This window comes from Ornithorhynchus anatinus, chromosome 1 (assembly GCF_004115215.2).
Source record: "Ornithorhynchus anatinus isolate Pmale09 chromosome 1, mOrnAna1.pri.v4, whole genome shotgun sequence".
Lineage (NCBI taxonomy): Eukaryota > Metazoa > Chordata > Mammalia > Monotremata > Ornithorhynchidae > Ornithorhynchus > Ornithorhynchus anatinus.
In genome coordinates, this window is record NC_041728.1 from 86,156,333 (window position 1) to 86,177,642 (window position 21,310).

The 21,310-nt window shown below is 45.8% G+C and overlaps 2 protein-coding genes across 5 annotated transcripts in view; one reads left to right on the plus strand and one right to left on the minus strand.

The window, feature by feature from the left end:
• ATP6V1C2 (ATPase H+ transporting V1 subunit C2) overlaps nt 1–11,756 on the plus strand; it is a 49,560-nt gene extending 37,804 nt beyond the window's left edge. For 3 of the 4 annotated variants that reach the window (XM_029058680.2, XM_001505890.4, XM_039912371.1), the window contains 5 exons: nt 3,591–3,683; nt 3,872–3,965; nt 8,666–8,763; nt 10,815–10,944; nt 11,343–11,756. In XM_029058680.2, the coding sequence (XP_028914513.1) occupies nt 3,591–3,683; nt 3,872–3,965; nt 8,666–8,763; nt 10,815–10,944; nt 11,343–11,432 (505 nt within the window). In that variant the 3' untranslated portion in view covers nt 11,433–11,756. Of the gene's footprint in view, nt 1–3,590; nt 3,684–3,871; nt 3,966–7,446; nt 7,585–8,665; nt 8,764–10,814; nt 10,945–11,342 lie in introns of all 4 variants that reach the window. The other variant, XM_001505923.4, reaches the window with a different exon arrangement.
• A 718-nt stretch (nt 11,757–12,474) lies between these two features.
• PDIA6 (protein disulfide isomerase family A member 6) overlaps nt 12,475–21,310 on the minus strand; it is a 28,341-nt gene continuing 19,505 nt past the window's right edge. The window contains exons 8-13 of the mRNA XM_029058663.1: nt 20,771–20,911; nt 20,191–20,275; nt 19,959–20,031; nt 18,551–18,709; nt 14,334–14,430; nt 12,475–12,952 (exon numbers count right to left, since the gene is read on the minus strand). Coding sequence (XP_028914496.1) covers nt 12,884–12,952; nt 14,334–14,430; nt 18,551–18,709; nt 19,959–20,031; nt 20,191–20,275; nt 20,771–20,911 — 624 coding nt within the window. The 3' untranslated portion in view covers nt 12,475–12,883. The remainder of the gene's footprint in view (nt 12,953–14,333; nt 14,431–18,550; nt 18,710–19,958; nt 20,032–20,190; nt 20,276–20,770; nt 20,912–21,310) is intronic.

Genomic DNA, 21,310 nt, shown 5'->3' on the forward strand with positions numbered 1-21,310 from the left:
CAGTACTCTGCACATAGTAAGAGCTTAACAAATACCAACATTATTATTTATTTCTATTAATGTCTGTCTCCCCCTTGGACTCAATCTCATTGTGGGCAGGGGATGTGTCTGTTATATTATACTCAAGAGTTTAGTACGGTGCTCTGCACACAGCAGGTACTCAGTATATACTATTGACTAATTCTGAGTAGTAATATCTGCTGCTAGAAGGGCTGGATGATTGCAGGGGCTCAAAAGGCTTAAAACCAGGGCCTGGAGGGCCTCGCCCACCCCCAAAGTCACACCCCATCTCGACTTTACCAACATAGATCTTTTTAGGGACATTGAGAGGATGATCTCAAAACGGCTGCCCTGCACGACTGGCTTTTAGTGTTTGGAAATGGGGCAGCCTGAGAGAGGAGCTTGACTGTTTTCAGAAGCTCGGGTAAAAGTCTCCATCCTCTGCCCAGGGGATAGTGATTAGCATAAATAGCACTAATCACTGCCCCTCCCTAAAATCTTCCTCTTGTTGATTTCTCGGTTGGGAGAGGTCGTTAAGCTGATAGTGAATTGAAAGGGGGGAAAAGTGGGTTTGATGATTAAGGATGTAGAGGTGGCAAGTGATTGTGTGTATTTTGCTTGGCTGTGTGTGTAATCTCTCCCCCTCCCCGTCCTCCCAGTCACCTTCCCTTTCGGAAGAGCAAGCCACAGTGTAAACGTGGAAAGGCAGGGGGAAGGAGAGGCATGTCCGGGAAGGAGGATCTTCCTGACTCCCGCTCTCTCCTTTCTCCCTCCTTCCTTCCCACGTTTCTACATCTCCGCCACTACTGTCTGGGGTGGCTGAGTCACCTCATCAGCGGTCAGCCGGAACCATCTCATCAAGGGTCACGTGAGATGGTCGAGCCCTGGGCCCCAATTTCTCTTAATGCAGCCCTAGAGGCTAGAAAACGGAAGGTTCTTTGATAGATAGGCTCAGTTCAGTCACTTGTATTTTTTGGAGCACTTAGTCTGTGCGAGGCACTGTACTAAGCGCTTGGAAGAGTACAGTACAGTTGGTAGACACTATCCCTGCCTACAAGGAGGTTTTAGAGGGGGAGACAGGTAGTAAAATGTTACCGATAAGAGAAATAGTAGAATATAAGGATGTCTGTTTCACCCTCTAGACTGTAAGTTTCTTATGAACGGGAACATGTCTGATAATTCCGTCTCCTAAGCGCTTAGTACAGTGCACTGCACATGGTAAGCGCTCAATCGATATGGTTGATTGATTGGTATGTCCATAAGTGCTGTGGGGCTAGCAGGAGTATAAAATTGCTTAGAGGGGTACGCACCTAAGTGCATAGGTGATGATGCAGAGGGGATGGTGGGTGGGAGAAATGAGGGCTTTATCAGGGATGGTGTAGGGAAGCAGCATGGTGTAATGGATAGAGCACGGGCCTGGGAGTCAGAAGGTCATGGGTTCTAATCCCGGCTCTGCCACCTGTCTGCACTGTGACCTTGGGCAAATCACTTCACTTCTCTGTGCCTCGGTTACCTCAGCTGCAAAATGGGGATTGAGACGGTGAGTCCCACATGGGACAGGGACCGTGTCCAACCCGAGTTGCTTGTATCCACCCCAGTGTTTAGTACAGTGCCTGGCACATAGTGAGTGTTTAACAAATACCATCATTAAGGCTTCTAGAGGAGATATGATTTTAGGAAGGTTGTGAAGATGGGGAGATTGGTAGTCTTTCAGTTATGAAGGGGCAGGGAGTTCTAGGCCATAGGGAGGATGTGTGAAAAGCCTTGGCATCGAGACAGACAAGATCAAACACAGTGAGTAAATTGGTGCTAGAGGAGTGAAGTAGGTGGGTAAGGTTTTAGTAGGAAGTCAGTGAGGTAAGATAGGATGGGGAGAACTGATTGTCTTAAAGCAGATGGCAAGGAGTTGCTGTTTGATGCAGAGATGGTCGGGCAGCCATTGGCTGTTTTGGAGGAGTGGGGAGATCTGGACTAAATAGTTTTTGGAGGTTTTTTTTTTTTAGAAAAAATGACTCGGACAGCAGAGTGAAGTATAGACTGGAGTGAGGGGAGACAGGAGGCAGCGAAGTCAGTGATATAGTAGTCAAGGTGGGATTTGATAAGTGAATGGGTTAGCTCTTTCCATAAGGTGAGTACTTTATTATCCTGATCACTTTCTCAGAAATACCTTTTGCTCTGCACTGTAAATATTTTTTCACATCCACCAAATTAACTCTCTTCCCCTCTTCAAAGCCCTACTGAGAGCTCACCTCCTCCAAGAGGCCTTCTCAGACTGAGCCCCCTCTTTCCTTCTGCTCCCCCTCCTTTCCCTCCCCCCCCACCCTCTACTCTTTCCCCTTCCCCTCCCCTCAGCACTGTGCTCATTTGTATATATTATTTATTACCTTATTTATTTTGTTAATGAGGTACATATCTCCTTGATTCTATTTATCTTGATGAAGTTGTCTTTGTTTTGTTTTGTTCTGTTTTGCTGTCTGTCTCCTCCGTTTAGCCTGTGAGCCCGTCACTGGGGAGGGATTGTCTCTAACTGTTGCCGAATTGTACATTCCAAGCGCTTAGTATAGTGCTCTGCACATAGTAAGCACTCAATAAATACTATTGAATGAATGAACATAATAACCACTGTCACTTGCTGATAATAATAATAATGTTCGTATCTGTTAAGCGGTTGCTATATGCCGAGCACTGTTCTAAGCGCTGGGGTAGATACGGGGTAATCATGTTTTCCCACGTGAGGCTCACAGTCTTAATCCCCATTTTACAGATGAGGTAACTGAGGCACAGAGAAGTTAAGTGACTTGCCCACAGTCGACAAGAGGCAGAGCCAGGATTCGAACCCCTGACCTCTGACTACCAAGCCCGTGCTCTTTCCACTGAGCCACACTGATGCATTTGCTGACAGGAGATTTCATTTCTATTCAAAACGAATTTGATCCATACACCCAACCTTCCTTTTGATGAGAAGAAAAACCCTAGTGGGAGAGGTCATGCCACCTTGGACCTGAGAGAAGAGGAGTTGGGACAGATGATGCAGTTTGGAGGCCAAACTGCTTCTGTGTCACTTCCATTCCCCTTCCACTATTCCCCATCTAGATTACTTACCCCAGGCCCTGCTTCTCTGTAGGAATGCTGAGGGAAAGGTACCAGCAGGACAGGAAGCTCCCTGTACCATAGAGGCCTGCATGCCTCCCTTGGGCCTCCTCTCGCCGGACGGTCAGCAGTGCTAGGAAAGGTGGGAAACGTGGGTGGTTGTGACATGGCTGTATTTGGGTGAAAGAATGTATGCTGCAAAGTCACTGGGTTGGGACCTTGAGCAAGAATCCCGAAGTGACAAGCCTACACCCACGCCGTGGCCACCCTGGCTAGCCCTCAGCTCGAGGTGACGGCTCACTTTGTCGGGCCTGCTTAGGTCTTGGACCAGATTTTGGACTTGGTTTACACCCCCTCAGCTGTCCAATTTAAGCGGGATAGACCTAGCAATAAAATGGGGAGTGGGTGACCCGGAGAGTCTTTTCCGAGAGAGGCACTTTGTTAGAGTTGACATGAAATTTTGAGTCAATTTCAGCCACGAGTAGAGTTTCTTCCCACAGACTGATTGCCGAAGACAACGAGGGAGGACTTTTCACAGTGACAATGTTCAGAAAAGTGATTGATGATTTCAAATCCAAAGCAAAAGAAAACAAGTAAGACTTCTTGATTTTGGTGTTTTTAAAAGATGGCTTATTGTTTTTTGTGTCTTCCCTCCCCGCCCACCCCCAAAACACACACACATACACTGTCTCTCTCTCTCTCTTCTCTCTCTGGGCCCAAACGTCCATTTTAAACAGGGCCAGCCTTCCACAAGCTAATTAACTTTTGCATTTGCCTTCAGGTTTATTGTTCGTGAATTTTTCTATGATGAGAATGAAATAAAAAACGAAAGGGAAGAATTGGCAAAATTAGTTTCAGATAAGAAGCAACAATATGTAAGTACTTGGTCTTGCTTGACCTTCAAACTTGGTGTTCAAACAGTCGTCAGGCAAGACTGACCTTTGATGTTTCAACTAAAGGGAGAGAGCTCAGGGAGAAGAGATAATTGATCTATCGGGCAAGCAGTGGCTTAGGAGACATATGGACAGTTTTCCAGATTTTATTACCCCACCTTGGGCAAGACCCATCCCCTTCCTGCTCTGCGTCTTCCTGATTTCTAAACTGGGGACGCCTTTGAAGGGGGAGCGTGACAGTGAATGAATTAATGATAACCAAGTGCTCTAACTGTTGGCCCTGCTCTCCCCATGATGGAAACCTTGGTCTGTCGGGACTAAAAGGAAATTGAATAATTCAACAATTATCCAGAAGGCTATTTCATGCGAGGTGGCCAAGGGAGCGATTCTGTTGGAGTGGTTGAGACTGGGATGGAGGATGCTGACTGGTTGGCACAGAACGTGAGGATGGGCAGGACTGTCTCTGGGGGTGACATTGACCATCCTGGTCCAGGACTCAGGTTGTTTCTCCTGCAATCCGTTTGTTCCTCTCTAGGAATAATGTTTTATGAACCTGGCCGTGCGTCCAGGAAGGTTTGATTAGAATACAGAAAGAAGCAGTGTGATCTGGTGGATAAAGCACAGACCTGGGAGTCAGAAGGAACTGGGTTCTAATGCCGGCTCCACCACCTGTCTGCCGCGTGACCTTGGGCAAGTCACTTCATTTCCCTGGGCCTCAATTACCTCATCTGTAAAATGGGGATGAAGACTGTGAGCCCCATGTGGGACATGGACTTGGACCAATCTGATTAGCTTGTATCTTCTCAGCAAGCAGGGTGGCTCAGTGGAGAGAGCACGGGCTTGGGAGTCAGAGGTCATGGGTTCTAATCCCGGCTCCGCCGCTTGTCAGCTGTGTGACTTTGGGCAAGTCACTTAACTGCTCTGTGCCTCAGTTACCTCATCTGTAAAATGGGGATGAAGACTGTGAGCCCCACGTGGGACAACCTGATCACCTTGTACCCGCCCCCCCCCCAGTGCTTAGAACAGTGCTTTGCACAGAGTAAGCGCTAAACAAATACCATCATCTTCATCATCACTTACTACAGTTCCTGGCACATAGTTCACGCTTAAGAAATACCATTAAAAAAACACAAAAGAAATGGTTTTTGTTTTCTCATTAACATGAGATCTATGTGACCCCAAGCAAGTCTTTATTTCTTAGTTTGTCCCCTACCAACTCTTCAGGGATATTGTGAGTGGAGTTTCAGAATTCATTCATTCATTCAATCATATTTATTGAGCGCTTACTGTGTGCAGAGCACTGTGCTAAATGCTTGGAAAGTACAATTCAGCATCAGAGACAATCCCTATCCAACAACGGCCTCACAGTCTAGAAGGGGGGAGACAGACAACAAAACAAGTAGACAGACATCAGTAGCATCAATATAAATAAATAGAATTATAGGTATATACACATCATTAATAAAATAGAATAAGAAATATGTGCATAGATACACAAGTGCTGTCGGACGGGGAGAGGGGTAGAGCAGAGCGAAGGAGTCGGGGCGATGGGGAGGGGAGGAGCATAGTGTCCATCTCCCCCAAGTGCCCCAGAAGGATTCTGGATCTGAAAATCTGGCAGTCCAGAGAACAGATGATCTGCTTTAAAGTACTTCAGGATCTCTAAAGTATATATGTACTCCACTCCCCACACACACATTCATAAGGATAATCATAATCCCTGCCATCACCCAAATTCAGAGTTTGTAGGGAGGGAAAAAATTGTCTACAGATTTTTGGGGGTCCAAAGCCCTCTTTCCAGCTTGATTTCAAGTGTCAGATTCATTAGGAAACATATTGAACAGCCACCTCAATCAATCAGTGGTATTTATTGAGCACTTACTATGTGCAGAACACTGCGCTGAGCTCTTGGGAGAGCACATTACGACAGAATGTGCCACTTAAAATGCTTTTCTACAGATTTCAAATGTTAACCTGAGTGGGAGGAAATAAAAGAAGAGCCACAGATGGTTGAGTTATGTCCCCTCTCCAGAATTTAGACCATTTCAGATTGAACCCCCGCCTTATCATTCTGACTCGGAAACCGGCAAAGGACCTTTGCGCTATCACTCGGTTTCACACCGTTTAATGAAAATAGGTCAGCTGGAACTAAGGAATTTTAAGTCAATCCTCCAGCTGTGTGATTTTGGGGCAAGTCACTTAACTTCTCGGTGCCTCAGTTACCTCATCTGTAAAATGGGGATGAAGACTGTGAGCCCCTCGTGGGACAACCTGATTCCCCTGTATCTACCCCAGAGCTTAGAACAGTGCTCGGCACATAGTAAGCGCTTAACAGATACCAACATTATTATTATTATTATTTATTGAGCACTTGCCACGTGCAGAGCACTAAGCTAAGCATTTGAGAGAGCACCGCACAGTATTGCGTTTAGTACAGTGCCTGGCACATAGTAAGCACTTAACAAATACCATCATCATCGTTATTATTATTATTGTTGTTGATAGACACGATCCAAGCCCTCAAAGGAGCTTTCAGCCCAGAGGGACCCTTATGTTTCCCAGGGACCCTTCCCCAAAGAGTCTGCCGAAGGCTGAGTGAAATGGGCCCTCTGTCCTTGCTCTAGCCCACCCGTTTATCAGTCTGTTATGCGAGAGCATCTCACCTGCTCTGCGGTGATCAGGTTGCCGGCCTGGCATCCTTCTGCACATCTCCCCTGAGGTCCGTTCAGGAACGGAAACCAAACTCTGATCCGGGATCCGACTTTTAAACATTTAGTGGCTTGCAAGGTTCTCATCTCGTTGGGCGGGGAGAGCAGACCATCCGGATGGCTTTAGGCGGGGTTGAGGAGAGGGGCGAGAGGGTTAGGGATGTAGGTCCCGGAAAAGCTGGCCCCACTGCCTTCATCCGTTTTCAGTCTATCGCATCGGCGCTCTGAGTGTGCGGCTGGCGTTCCCTGGGCCTCCAGCCCAAGGGAGCGCACTGTCAACCACTCTGGGTTTTCGGTCATGGTTTTTTGCCCGGCGTTGCAGCGTGTGTGCACCGTCTGGGTTGGGTAGCTGAAGAGAAAGCCACCTTGTTTTCCTCCCTCTGAGAAGTGAGGCGCGTGAGGGCCCCAAACGTCAATGCCGTCCCCTGGGCCCCGAGCGTTTGGAAGCCTGCCACACGGAGGTGGATTCGTGCCACTCGAGCCGGGACGGGGGAGTGGGAGAGGGGCGGCGTGACCTGTCCCAGCATGGCGTGTGAACCTAACTCCCTTGCCAGTGATCGGCTCTGTCCACGGGAGGAGAATCGGCAGCCCGCCTCCGGCTCCCTTTCCATCCCTAGGTCTCGCCTCCGCACCCGTTGGCCGCCGGGAGTCGGGATTTTCCCGGGCTTGCTCTTACGTTCTCTCGATTGGACTTAATTTGTGTTTCTGATGTGCATGTTTGCTGAAAGATTAATCAACCATTTCTATGCTTATAGCAAACTTCGCGTGTTGCTCTTAAAAAGGGATCAGCCGCCCTACCGGATCACATGGTTAAGGTAACCCCGCTAGGGAACACCGATAGGCCCGCTACGGGGCAGACGGAGAGAGAGAGAGAGAGTGAGGGCGAGGGCGAGGTAAGCTATCCGCCGGGGATTACTAAACCCCATCTCCTCCCCTGGTCCAGAAGTCTAGAGTGACTTTGGATCCAACCCTCTCCCCACCTTCCTCCCCCAACATTTATGACCTAGGCTGGATGTCTAGGTTCTAAATGTGCTGCTGGCTGTAAAGCTGTAGATCTCCAAATCCCTTACTGCCTACTAATCTAGAGGGTTTCTTTGGAATTGTGCCCTTTCCGCCAGCAAACAGGTCCACGAGGAAACCCCTCAAGAGCTTCTCTTTGGGGGCTGTTTCCTTTAGGATTCTAGGTGGTTGGGCCAGAGGTCCTGGGCTTGATCATTCCTCTGTCACTGACTCACTCTCTGATCTTGGGCAACGCCTCTGTCCTCTCCACGCTCTGTCCGGTTCCCCATTGGCAAAATGGGGAGACTAATACGCTCCACTTACTTGCGCCGATAGAACACTCGTGAGTCATCGCCTACGAAGGGCTCCGAGATGATCGGGAGACATCCGTAGTATTATCACGCTCAATTCTCGATATTATCGTCGTCGTCGTTATTCCCGAAGAGGAAACTATCGAGAGGCGATCCGCCACTCTCCAGCCGAGACGGGGTTTTTCAACCCCGCGCTCCGAGGCAGACCCTTTGCGGTCGGTAAGAGGCTGTTGACACCGTAGCGGACGTTAAGAGAAAATAGGGCCCCGGTCTGTAAAGCCCTCGGACAGGAGCTTGAAAACTGCCTCCGGTAGGACTTTGGTCTCAGGGTGGCTCCCACTTTTTCCAGAGGTTGCTATAAACGGCTGCATGTGTTGGGCTCTTACCTACTAACACCCTCCGCCTCTACTCTGCGGACCCTGACTTCTTCTGGTGCTAATCGACTCGGTTCAAGCAGGTGGACTTGGTTCCCTTCCCGGATCCTTTCCCATCTTCCGCTATTGGATGGTCTCTCGCCGCCTTCGCCTAATGGTCTCTCGTGGGGTATTCTCTTTATCCTAACGAAAAGCCTCTGGCTTTGAAACGATCTCATTTGACATGATGATGTCCAAGAGGAGACGAGTCAGGGGCGAAGATTAATATTGCCGCACATTTGTTTCTCAAGGGTCCGCTGTTCCGCTGGCTAAAGGTGAACTTCAGTGAAGCATTTATTGCTTGGATTCATATAAAGGGCTTGAGAGTTTTTGTTGAATCTGTGCTCAGGTGAGTAAATTGTTTCCCGGAGTACAATTTTGAAGGGAAATGACTCCTCTCTCTCTCTCTCTCTCGCACACACACCCAATCCTTGCACAACTGTAGGAACATCGATATTGGAAAATGGTTAGAAAACCTTCCAGCGATGATATTTATTGAGCACTTAGTATGTGCGGAGCACTGTCTGTACTAAGCTTTTGGGAGAGTACAATATAACAGAGTTATTAGACACATTTCCCACCCAAAACGAGCTTCAGTCTGAAGGGGAAGACAGACATTAAATAGCTATGTCCACAAGGGCAGTGGGGCTGAGGAAAGGGTGAATAAAGGGAACAAATCACAGTGATTATGGAAGGAAGAGGGAGACGAACTAAGGGCTTTATCAGGGAAGGCCTCTTGGAGATGTACCTTCAATAGGCTTTGAAGGTGGAGAAAGAAATTGTCTCTTAGACATAAAGAGGGGAGAGCATTCCGGGCCAGAGATGGGATGTGGGAGAGAGGTCGCTGGCAAGATAGACAAAATTGAGGTAGAGTGAATAGGTTGGCATTGGAGGAGCAAAGTGTGTGGGCTGGGTTGTAGTAGGAGAGCAGTGAGGTGAGGTAGGAGGGGACAAAATGAGAGTGCTTTCAAGTTGATAGTAAGGAGTTTCTGTTTGATACAAAGGTGGATGGGCAACCACTGGAGGTTCTTGAGGAGTGGGCAAACATGGACTGAACGTTTTTGTAGAAAAATGATCCAGGCAGCAGAGTGAAGTATGGACTGGAGTGGAGAGAGACAGGAAACAGGGAGGTCAGCAAGCAGGCTGACAGCAATCAAGTCGGGATAGAATAAGTGCTTAGATTAATGGGGTAAAAATTTGGATGGAGAAGAAGGGGCACGAAAAATACTATCCTCCAACTGAACTTGGAACCAGGTAATAAGAATAATGTTGGTATTTGTTAAGCGCTTACTATGTGCAGAGCACTGTTCCAAGCGTTGGGGTACATACAGGGTAATAAGGTTGTCCCCCGCGAGGCTCACAGTTAATCCCCATTTTAATAATAATGTTAGTATTTGTTAAGCGCTTACTATGTGCAGAGCACTGTTCTAAAATAAACTGTGGTATTTGCTAAGCGCTCACTTCGTGCAAAGCACTGTTCTAAGCGCTGGGGGATACAAGGTGATCAGGTTGTCTCACGTGGGGCTCACAGTTTTTTTTAATTCCCATTTGACAGATGAGGTAACTGAGGCCCAGAGAAGTGAAGTGACTTGCCCACAGTCACACAGCTGACAAGTGGCAGAGCTGGGATTCAAACCCATGACCTCTGACTCCCAAGCCCGGGCTCTTTCCACTGAGCCACGCTGCACTTGCTGGGAAGAATCTTCGTTGCAGGGCTGCCCAGCAACTCAAACACCACAAGGGGGAACTGGAGATAGATTATAACAAGGCATAGTTTAAAGGCCAAATGATTTCTGTTAGAAGTGTGTCTAGGGAAAGAATTTGAAATTCAGTAGAAAAGGGAAGGAAAACACAATTATTTGTAAATATTCTAACTAAATTTACATCTGTCTCATCCATTAGCAGGCAGCGAATATGGTACTTCTCAGTTTTGGACTTCCTAAGCTTTCACTTAGTTTTTCACCCAATGCATACTAATACAAATTGGGGTATTTGAGTGCCCATTGTATTCCGAGCATTGAAAAGGCATCGAGGTAGATACAAAATAACCGGGTCAGACAGTTCTACCCCGCATGGGGCTTAGTCTAGAACGGGAGGACAGATAATACCCATTCAAAAGTGAGGAAACGGAGGCAGCTATTAGAACTCAGATCCCCGGAGGTTCAGGTCTACGCTCTTCCCACTTGACCACGCTGGTGCCAATTTTACTCATTAATGGGAATGAAGAAACAAGTTCCTCACATTTTTCCACTCCCCTGTTTTGAACTTTGTCCCGTCAAATGTGTGACGGTCATATATACCAGAAAGAGCCATTAAAAAACAAAACCCAAAAAAACTGCTTTCTTTAATTTTGATGCTTGTGTTCACTGAGTCAATATCCTGTACTTTTAATTTCAAAAGGTATGGGCTACCTGTGAATTTTCAGGCAGTACTTCTCCAGCCCCATAAGAAGTCCACAAAACGTTTAAGAGAGGTCCTAAATGCTGTATTCAAACATCTGGATGAAGTTGCAGCAGCAAGCATGATGGATGTATGTATATTGCCCAAAATGACACGCTACTGTTCTTACTTCTATTACGATCATTTCATCTCGCGTGAGGTTACAAATAGTAAAATGAAATACTCCAGGCTGATTTATTTTAGAATTTTTCCAACTCGGTTTTCTGTTTGTAAAAATCTAGGTACCGATATATACAGGTGAATATGTACGTTTAACCCAAAATCGGAACTGGAGGGAGAAGGAAAGAGTTGGCAGGAAGGGCTGAATAGTGTTTCTTTATTATTGTTCTCATACTGTTAAAGAAATTCAAAACCTCTGCATTTCATCACCAACCAAAAAAAAAGGAAAAGGTGAAAACTGTTTTTTAAACAATCACTTCCTTAAGACCCCAAAACATAGGAATCAAATCTTCTCTTTTCTCTTTACAGGCTGCCATGGATATCCCTGGGTTACAACTCAGTAACCAAGACTATTTTCCTTATGTATATTTTCACATTGACCTGGGTCTTCTCGACTAGTTAAGAAAAAGGCCATTTGCCACTGACCCCACATCTCCACTGTGTTTCTGAAGAGCTGGGCTGCTCTCATCTCCACCCTCGTAGAACCAGCGCTGCCCCTTTCAGGAAACCGATCACTCTTACAAAGAACCACTTTGGGATGTAATCAAGATTTAAAAAATTCTTAGAGTACCATCTTAATTACTGCTGAAATAGTATGGCTGTATTTATTTTTTTTGTAAATGACAAAGCATGAAATTCTACCATTTCCTTGAATGTTAAACGCGTTTTTAAAAATCTGGATTTCAGAGAATCAAAGCTATAAAGTTTCTCTAACAAAGCCTCCTTCGTTGCAGTTGAATTTTGTTTTGGACATAACTTTCTAAGTATGCTGAAGCCGCTAAGCAGGTTCCCGAAGTATAGATCTTGAAACTGCCTTTAGTAACTAGAGCTGGGTTTTCAGTTTCGCTCTGCTCAACGTGGCCACGCCCCGGGGGATCATCGGTGCTCGCTCCGAAGCTAGTTTTTAAAAGGTAAAATCTTGAACAGTTTGAAAAGCCAAAAACCCTGTGAACAGTGCCTGGTGTAGTGAATTGTGTTGAAGGCAGATGAGACCCCGCTCCCACTGATGTCCCCTAGTGATTTGCTGTAGCTTTCTTGAAGATCAGACATGTGTCTAAACTCTGGTACCGTGTCCACCTGCATTGCAGTTCCAGAGGCAGAGGGCTGACTCCAAATTCCTGGAAGCCTCCTGGGTGGCCATACTTACTCCTGGAGAGCCGAGTGAGTTGGGCTTCGCTCTCTTCAAGTGGCTCTGGGTTGGAGCCGGAGAGATGCTGGTGGGGAAGAGGAAGGCGGTGGAGCCCTTAAAGCATCGACTGGTAAACTGCATAGAGCCGGGCTGGCTAAAAGGAGTACAACACAAAGCCCATTTTACCCCGCACCTCTTCTAGTTTGTAGCAACCGAGACAGGTGCCCTGCAAATATTCAAGCCCTTTTCCCTGCCTGAGGGCTTCTTACCAGCCAAGCATCTTACCCTCAATTAATAGGATGTGGACACTCCTTTTCTTCTCGAGACTCCCAAAAATATCTCGTTTTTATTCTTTAACAGGAACAGAAGCTATTCATGTTCACTTAAATCACAGTAAACTCAGTACAGTAACAGTCTCACGATCTTCAACTAGCACAGTGGAGAGATGAACAAAAAGGGGTGTCAACAAAAGATCTCAATTTTTTTCAAAATATTATTTGACAGTATACAATCAAATTCACTGGTTACAACAATTCATAGAATTTTTTCAATGTTTTCTTGAGATGCAAACAGTTCACTGTTACAGTGTTTCAACTGACCGATCGTGTGCTACTTCTTGGTAAAAAAAGGCCACGGGTAGATCCATTTGGCTGTGAAGGACATTCCATCACTCCTGGAAAAGCCACTCCCAAGAAACTGTCTGAAGTCTATACTGGTAACCTCACAATTCGTCTTTTCCCAAGTCGTCGAGTTCCACGTCACTGAGGTCGATATCATCTTCAAGTGGAAGCTGTGAAACAGCAAGGGTTTTATTTTTATTTTTTTTTTCTTTAACACACACTGCATCGAGATGGTGCGTCCGATAACGCTCCACCGTAGGAAACGCTAAGAGGATCGAACAGTGTGTTCTGCTAACAGGGCCAGGCCACCTGGTATCCCTTAGGGCTCACGGTGAATGCCAAGAGGCTACTGTCACTCCCACCCCCGCGACTGATGCCCAGCCAACACTTTTTTTTTTTTAAATGGTATTTGTTAATCTCTTACTATGTCCCAGGCACTGTTCTCCCCTAGACTGTAAGCTTGTTGCGGGCATTCATGACATAGTGCCATTGTTCTTGTCTGTCCGTCTCCCCCGATTAGACTGTAAGCCCGTCAAACGGCAGGGACTGTCTCTATCTGTTGCCGACTTGTTCATCCCAAGCGCTTAGTACAGTGCTCTGCACATAGTAAGCGCTCAATAAATACTATTGAATGAATGAATGAATGAAAGGGCAGGGAACGTGTCTGTCTGTTACACTGTTCTCTCTCTCATGCTTGGTACAGTGCTCTGCATACAGTAAGCGCTCGGTAAATGCCACTGATTGAGCACTGGCGTAGATACAAAGTAATCAGGTTGTCCCATGTAGGGCTCAGTCTTAATTCCCATTTTACAGATGAGGTAACTGAGGCCCAGAGAAGTGAACGGACTTGCCCTAGGTCACAGCAGACAAGAGGCGGAGCCGGAATCAGAAACCAGGTGCTTCTGAGCCCCAGGCCCGTGCTCGATCCACTAGGTCACGCTGCTTCTCATGCAGCTTCAGGACCTTCAATCACTGGTATTTCCCGAGCGCTTACTGGGTGCGGGGCTCAGTACTAGGCACTTGAATGAAGCTGGAGAATGGGTTCAGCCCCCATGGATGCTCCCATCCTCTAGGCCTTCATCCCATGGGCCTTCAAACACCTCTGTCCAGAGATGAACAGCTCAGGTCATCCAAGGAGGCAATAAGGCAAGCCCTTCAAGAGCTTTCGATGGAAATATTTAAGTGTGTGAGATTAATAAATTAGGGCCCCAAACCTGAAATCAATGGCTGGTGGGAAATCCTATATTAGGCTTCAGATTTTCTGCTATGGAATTTAAATGGAGGTGGAAAAACATGGACATAAATGTAAGCTTTTTATGGTTGCATGCTGGTTAATGACAAGCACCGAGGCTTTAGAGACTTGCCTTGCTTTCAATAAGTAAATAAAACTCAAGGTTATGTCAAAGTCTTATGTTTTAAGGCATTATCAGCAAGTCTGGGCCTGCACAGAAATTGCATTACTTTTTCTAATTTAATAAAATAATCATATGAGGGCGTGCACACACACACACACACACACACACACACACACACACATTTTCAGTGCCTTACCTCACCATCTTTGCCATCCCATGGCTCCACAGTGTTTATTTTAGGGAAAGCCCCACCGCCTACCGGAGCTGTGGAACCACGTCCAAAAGAGAGCTCCCTGAAAAGAATTGATATTATTATTTGGAGAGACAAATAATACACAATAATACACGGAGAATCAGAGCTATATGCTCTGCGTACTGCCCAAGGATTACGGAGTCTTGGGAGTCCAGGGCCGGCAAACAGTTTCTCCTCTCTTCTGACCCAACACAAGCTACATACATGCTTTTTCCCCCAAATCTAGCCCTAATTTATTTGACTGTACGTACTGACCAGGCACAAATGCTAGTTGCATTTAACACTTAACGATATATGTTGCGCACTTACCATATGCCAGGCACTGTACTAAGCGCTGGGGTAGATATGCAAACTAATTAGGTTGGACACAGTCCATGTCCCGTGTCAGCCTCAGTCTTAATCCCCAGAATTGAGGTAACTGAGGCACAGAGAAATTAAGTGACTTGCCCAAGGTCCCACAGCAAACAACCGGCAGAGCTGGGATTACAATCCAGGTCCTCTGAATTTCCACTGAGCCATGCTGCTTCACGTAGGAACTGAGAACCACCTGCTCAGGTTTACATATCTACTGCAACTCCATTCTAGCAGTATTGAGCAAAACGTAAAAAGTTCTTGCTTATCCTGAAGGGCCCGTCCCCCAACCCGACCCCGGTTTAAATTCTTTATCATAATCTATTTAAATTTTAGGTGAGGAAATTGAGATCTAATAGAGGTAAAGTGACGCAGCGGGCCTGTGGCACGGTTGGGACTAGAATCCAACACCCAGACTTCCTCCAGACCCCACACTAAACGAAGGGCAGCTAATTAGGCTTTTTTGGGTTGGTAAAGGTCCTATATAATTCTGCCAGCGTTTTAAAAAGCCCAACACTCACTTACCATCAAGATCAAGGTTAAATGTTAAACAGCTTTATCCATTACAGAATGGCACTGAAAGTAGATGCTGTTCATCTCCTAACATCTCAGTTTGCACTTGCTGAGCATCTGGAAAATGACAGACTTTCGAGCAGGACTCTGCCATTTTTTTGAAAAACTGACAGCTCTTATCAAAATATAAATACCTCACACGAAACGTTTAGGGACAACTGATAGAGGTTTCCATGCTCCCCTTTTCTCTTCCCTTGCCATGCTAAACTTTCTCTGCTTTTACTACGACAGTTCTAAACCTCCCTATTATATTACTTGAAGTCATAAATGTTAAAGTGCCTCCTTGCTCAGCTTGTACTCTGATGCTCCCTGGAGCTGTGAATCCCTTACAGGACATGCACATCTGAATTGTTACCGATATTTCCATTTAACCAAGTTCCCTTAAATTATGCCATCACCAGAAAGGAGAGATTCTGGGATTTGAGAAGATCCATGAAAGGCTTTTTAAAAATACCGAATTTGTCCTAGCCATCTGTGGACCAGTGACTTAAAAACACATTTCCATTTGCTGTTAACTGCTTGTCTCTTCCGCTTCGATTAAAAGTGTGCATGTAAGTCCATCATCTTGAAAACTATTCTAAAGCAGTATCTATACATTTCTGGATAATAGAAGATCGGAAGTTGGAGTTGCCAAAGCGTCAGTATCATGCCAGTCACTGACTGGCATTTGTGAAGCGCTATGTGCCAAGCACTGTTCTAAGCGCTGGGGGGATACGAGGTAATCAGGATATCCACATGGGGCTCACAGTCTTCATCCCCATTTTACAGATGAGGGAACTGAGGCCCAGAGAAGTTAAATGACTTGCCCAAAGGCACACAGCTGACAAGTGTGGGGCCGGGATTAGAACCCACGACCTCTGACTCCCAAGCCCGGGCTCTTTCCACTGAGCCAGGCTGCTTCTCCAAGCGGACTGACTGGCTAGCTGACATTCCTTCCACCAGCCTGGCTTTTATTGGCTGATTTGGCAGGGGCATGGATATCTGTAGTCCTGTCCCTGCCCAGATTCATCAAGCTCATAGTACAGTGCCCTGCACATAGTAAGCGCTCAATAGATATGACCGAATGAATGACTATAATACAGTCACTCAGAATATATTCATGAATACACTCTAATGAATATGGGGGGAGGAAAGAAACCTCTTGTAGCAATGAAGTTCATTCATTCATTTACATTAATTGAGCGCTACGTGCAAAGCACTGTACTAAGCGCTTGGGAGAGGATGATGCAGACACATTCCCTGCCCACAATGAGCTCACAGTCTAGAGGGGAGACAGGCATTAATATACACAAATAAATGATAGATATGTATATATATGTGCTGAATAAATGATAGATATTTATATATATATATGTGCTGTGGGGATAAGAGGGAGGGTGAATGAAGGGAGCAAGTCAGGGGGACGCAAAAGGGAGTGGAAGAGGAGGAGAGGAGGGCTTACTCAGGGAAGGCTTCTTAAGGTGAACTGATGGTAAACACTGAAGCCGCAGCAACCGAGCAATAGTTCCAGCTCAGCTTTCCAGGGGCAGCAGCTTTCCCTCCTTCTCACCCTCATCACCTGCTTCCTTGCTCCTGCTGCGGAGACAGGCTTTCTCTCTTTCCCCTAGCCAGCCAGCCTCTCCATCAGGCCCTTGTCCTCCTACCTTCCTTGCTAAACCCTTTCTCTGCAACACCCTTCCCTGCCTTGCTCCTGAACCCCTGCTTGCTTGAGGGGAGGGGAACAATAAAAATAATTGTGATATTTATGTGCTCACTACGTGCCAGGCACTGTACTAAACACACTCTAGTCTGTGAGCTCGTTGTGGGCAGGAACGTGCCTGTTTCCTGTTATACTGTTCTCTCCCAAGGGCTTAATACAGTGCTCTGCACACAGTAAGTGCTCAATAAATACAACTGAATGGGTGAATGAAGTAGATACAAGATAATCAAATTGGATACAGTCCCTATCACAGTTTAAGGAGGAGAGAAAAGAGGTATTAAACCCCCATTTTAGAGATGAAGCGCCCACGGCATGGAGAAGATACATGACCCGTCCAGGGTCACATAAGCAGGAAACGGCAGAGCTGGGATTAAAACTCAGATTGACTCCCAGGCCCACGATTTTTCCCCCTGGGGCCAGATCACTTCCAATCAGTGGCATTTTATTTTGCACTTACTGGGGGCAGAGCATGTTCTAAGCATTTGGGAGAGTACAACAGAGTTGGTAATGGAGGCAGACCCTCCCTGACTACCACTTTGCATGTGTACGTGTGTATGGAGCTCATGGGATTAGAGAGGTGACCTGGGACAGGTGAGTGCAGTCCCTGCTTAAGCCAGTTCCACAAACGGGTCTCAGCCAACTTAAGTAGGGGCCTGCATACGCGCTAGCAGGCTGAAGCGTGTCTGTGGCACTGTGTGCAGAAAAAGGTAAGGGACGAATGACTGCTACCCAAAACGGTGAAAACCGCAGAGAGGAGACTGCCAGTCCCTTTTTAGGTTCGAGAATAATCGACGTGGTAAGGAAGCGGCTATAAACCCAAGTGGCCTTTGAAGGAAAGTTAAAATAAAATGCCTACTCTGATCACTGTGAGACAAATCACCTCAAAATAAAAATCAGGTTTGTCGTATGTGGCCAAATGTAAGCTGCTGTCTCCAAATGGGGGCAGGGTGGGCTGTGTAGACGTGGCGATTGACAGTGCAGAGTGCGACCGGGTAACTTACAGAGTACGGCTGGGGGGAGGACAAAGAAATGGTGGGGGAGAATGGGGTGTGGATATGCACGCATACACACTGTTGCTTTGGATATGCAGCTCTCAGCCATATTATGGATTTGGTTTGCGGTTCTTCAGTTCAAGAAGCCTAGCCACTCCCTATACTATATTATGGTATAGTAAACTAAATCCTCAGTCTCTATTACAAACTAAGCAGCAGTATTTCTACCCGCAGCCTCCCAATCTAAGCTCTATTCTTAACAAGTGAGATTTCTTTGCCGATGACAAAAACGAGGCCCCCAGAAGATTAAATGAATTGCCCAGGGTCGCCCGTTAGGTCAGTGGCAGAGCTGCAACTCCTGAGTCCCAGCCCTATGCTCTTTCCACTAGACCAGGTATGTTTTACCACCGAACAACCTGTCCGTGAAAATCCATTTCTGGAGGCCCATCACCTGCTAATAACTGGTTACAAATTATTTTACAGACTACCTGAGCAACATCAGGCATGGAATATATTTCTTCAAGCAATTAAAAAAAGAACATTACCTGAGAAACTCATTGATGCCTTGTTCACTAAAAGATCCTTTCAGGAGGGCGAATTTCATCTTCCTTGCATTAACAGCTGCCATTGCAGGGTACCCAAATCCTCCGATTCCCAATGCATTTTCTAGCTCAAATTGGGCTCCAGCTTCTGTCCACAGCCACCTGAAAAAATAGCACATCTCAAATTACCACACTTCTTTTATGGGAAGCAATAGAGTTTTATTAAACATCTTCCCAAAGGATGGCAACAGACAGAGACAATCCCTACCCAACAACGGGCTTGCATACTGAACGTCTAATGAGTGCAAAGCACTGAACTAACAGAGATAGACGAAGATAAAGAACAACAAAATAATAATAATTGTGGTATTTGTTAAGCACTTATTACATGTCAGACACTGTACTAAGCGCTGGAGTGGACACAAGCTAAGCGGGTTGGACCGAGTCTCTGTTCCACATGGGGCTCACAGTCTCGATCCCCATTTTACAGATGATGTAACAGACACAGAGAAGTGAAGTGACTTTCCCAAGGTCACAAAGCAGACAAGTGGTAGAGCCAGGATTATATTTATTATATCAGTAACTTATTTATATTAATGTCTGTCTCTACCTCTCTAGACTGTAAGCTTGTTTCTGGTCAGGGAAGGTGTCGGTTTATATAGTACTCTCCCAAGCGCTTAGTACAGTGCTCTGCACACAGTAAGTGCTCAATAAATACAAATGAATGACAGAATGAATTAAGCCAGGTCCTTCTGATTTCCAGGCCTGTGCTCTATCCACTAGACCACAACGCTTCTCTGCAATACCAATCATCAAGAAGTGCTGTAAACAGGAATGAAATACACGTGTAATAAGGAGGGTGCTGGGCTGACACAACCAGGGTAACGTGAATTATCTAGGGAAGGAGTCCAGGAGCAAATGAGATTTTTAAGAAGGTTCTGAAGATGGGGAAGCCCGTGGTTTGGTGGATTGGGAGTTGGGGACAAGTGCCAGGCCAGGAGATTAGCGTGAGCATAGGTCAGAGGCGGGAGTGCCAAGAGCAAGCTACAGTTAGAAAGTGAGCTCAGAGGAGCAAAGAACCTCCACTGGGGGACGGAGTGGGTGAGGAGCGCCAACATGGACCATACAGAAAACAGGTGGCAAGTCCTAAAGACAATGGGAAGGAGGTCTACTTGATGTTAAGTCGGGTACCAAAATCACACCACAAATCCAGATGTGTCCTTTGGGCGCTATACCACTTTAGACTTAATATTATTAACAGGAAAACCTAACAAACCATCCGTCTGTGAATTTATTGTAAAAGACTGCTACACAAACTTTTTCTGTCGAAAAAACAGGAGGCCACACACGTCTAATAGTACAGTACCCTACCACTCTTAATATTTGCAAGATAAAATGTTGAAAAACTTACCCCCACATTTTCTTTTTGTATTTGTCTGCCAACTTTAACATAACTTCCAAATAGGAATTTCTTCCGGAAGCACCTGTTTAAAACAGACAACATTTATTGCATTAAACTGATTTTAAAGGATCGGAGGAGAAAGCTAAAATCCTCTTGGAAGAGAGGATTATTTGAAATGACGCTTCCAACACATTTATGTCAAAAAATGACCGTGATTGAAAAAAGTTCTTGTTGTTCATACCGGTATCAAGAATATGAGGTAATACGGCAATGACACAGAGCTGGTGGTCCTCACAAGTCTTCTTGGCTACCGCTTCGTCAACAATCTATTAAAGAAATAGAGCGAGAATGTAACTAACTGCTGCGAGATACACCGGACACAAAAATGAATTCTAAAAATACAAATGGACACGTGTTCTCTAGCTACACGAGCATTTCGTGATAAACAACCCCAAGATAAGCTGTTGGGTGGGCTTCACATGTGGCTATATAAATTCTTCAAATTCCAAATAAGGCAAGGTGATTATTTCTGCAAATTTCAGAGAGCAAAGCAGCTCAAGGAAGTGTCAAAAATATGACCCTTCATGAAGACTTGTGCAATGGCAGAAACCGTGTGGCTATATACATAGACGAATGCATACCTAGGCTAAAATACAGGTGAATTCACCAAACTTTAGCAGAAACTGCTGGTCTCTCTGTACATCTTTCAGTACAGACCACTCTTCAGTACCCAAGTACAGCGCACTGAAGTGAGCTACTGAGAGATGAAGAGGGCCAGAGGGAAAGCAAGGGAAGCTCAGACGAACACAGCATGAACAAACCTCAAGCAGCTCAGGGGGTGGAGCATTATCTGAAAACAAATCCAGAGCCCGTGAAACGATATCAGATCTTGTTCTTCCACCATCATAATCCCGGGGCTCTTCTCCTTTCTGAAAAATCTTGATTGTGGGGAACCCTCGGATCTGAAATAAAGTATAAACTACTCAGATCGACTTCAAATTGAAAACTGTGTCATTTTTCAGTCTCGTGGTTAGGTTTCTAACAAAAATCAACACACACAATATTTTCACATCGGATAGATAGAAAAGTACAGTCAAGTTGCTTTAATTTAAATTTTAAAATTTAAATTAATTCTCCCCAATGTACGCTTTCACTACGTTTAGAGAACACTGTGAGGGAATTACCGAATGTTATTCTGCAACACACGGCTGTTCCAACTGACCACAATATAAAATGGACACACGTGTGACTTGAGTAGTGTATTACTATGCAACTGTCCATAATGCAGGGTTAGCCAAGACCAGAACTATCACATTATTAAACTGAGTGCATGTAGTACAGTGCTCTGCACAGCCTAAGCA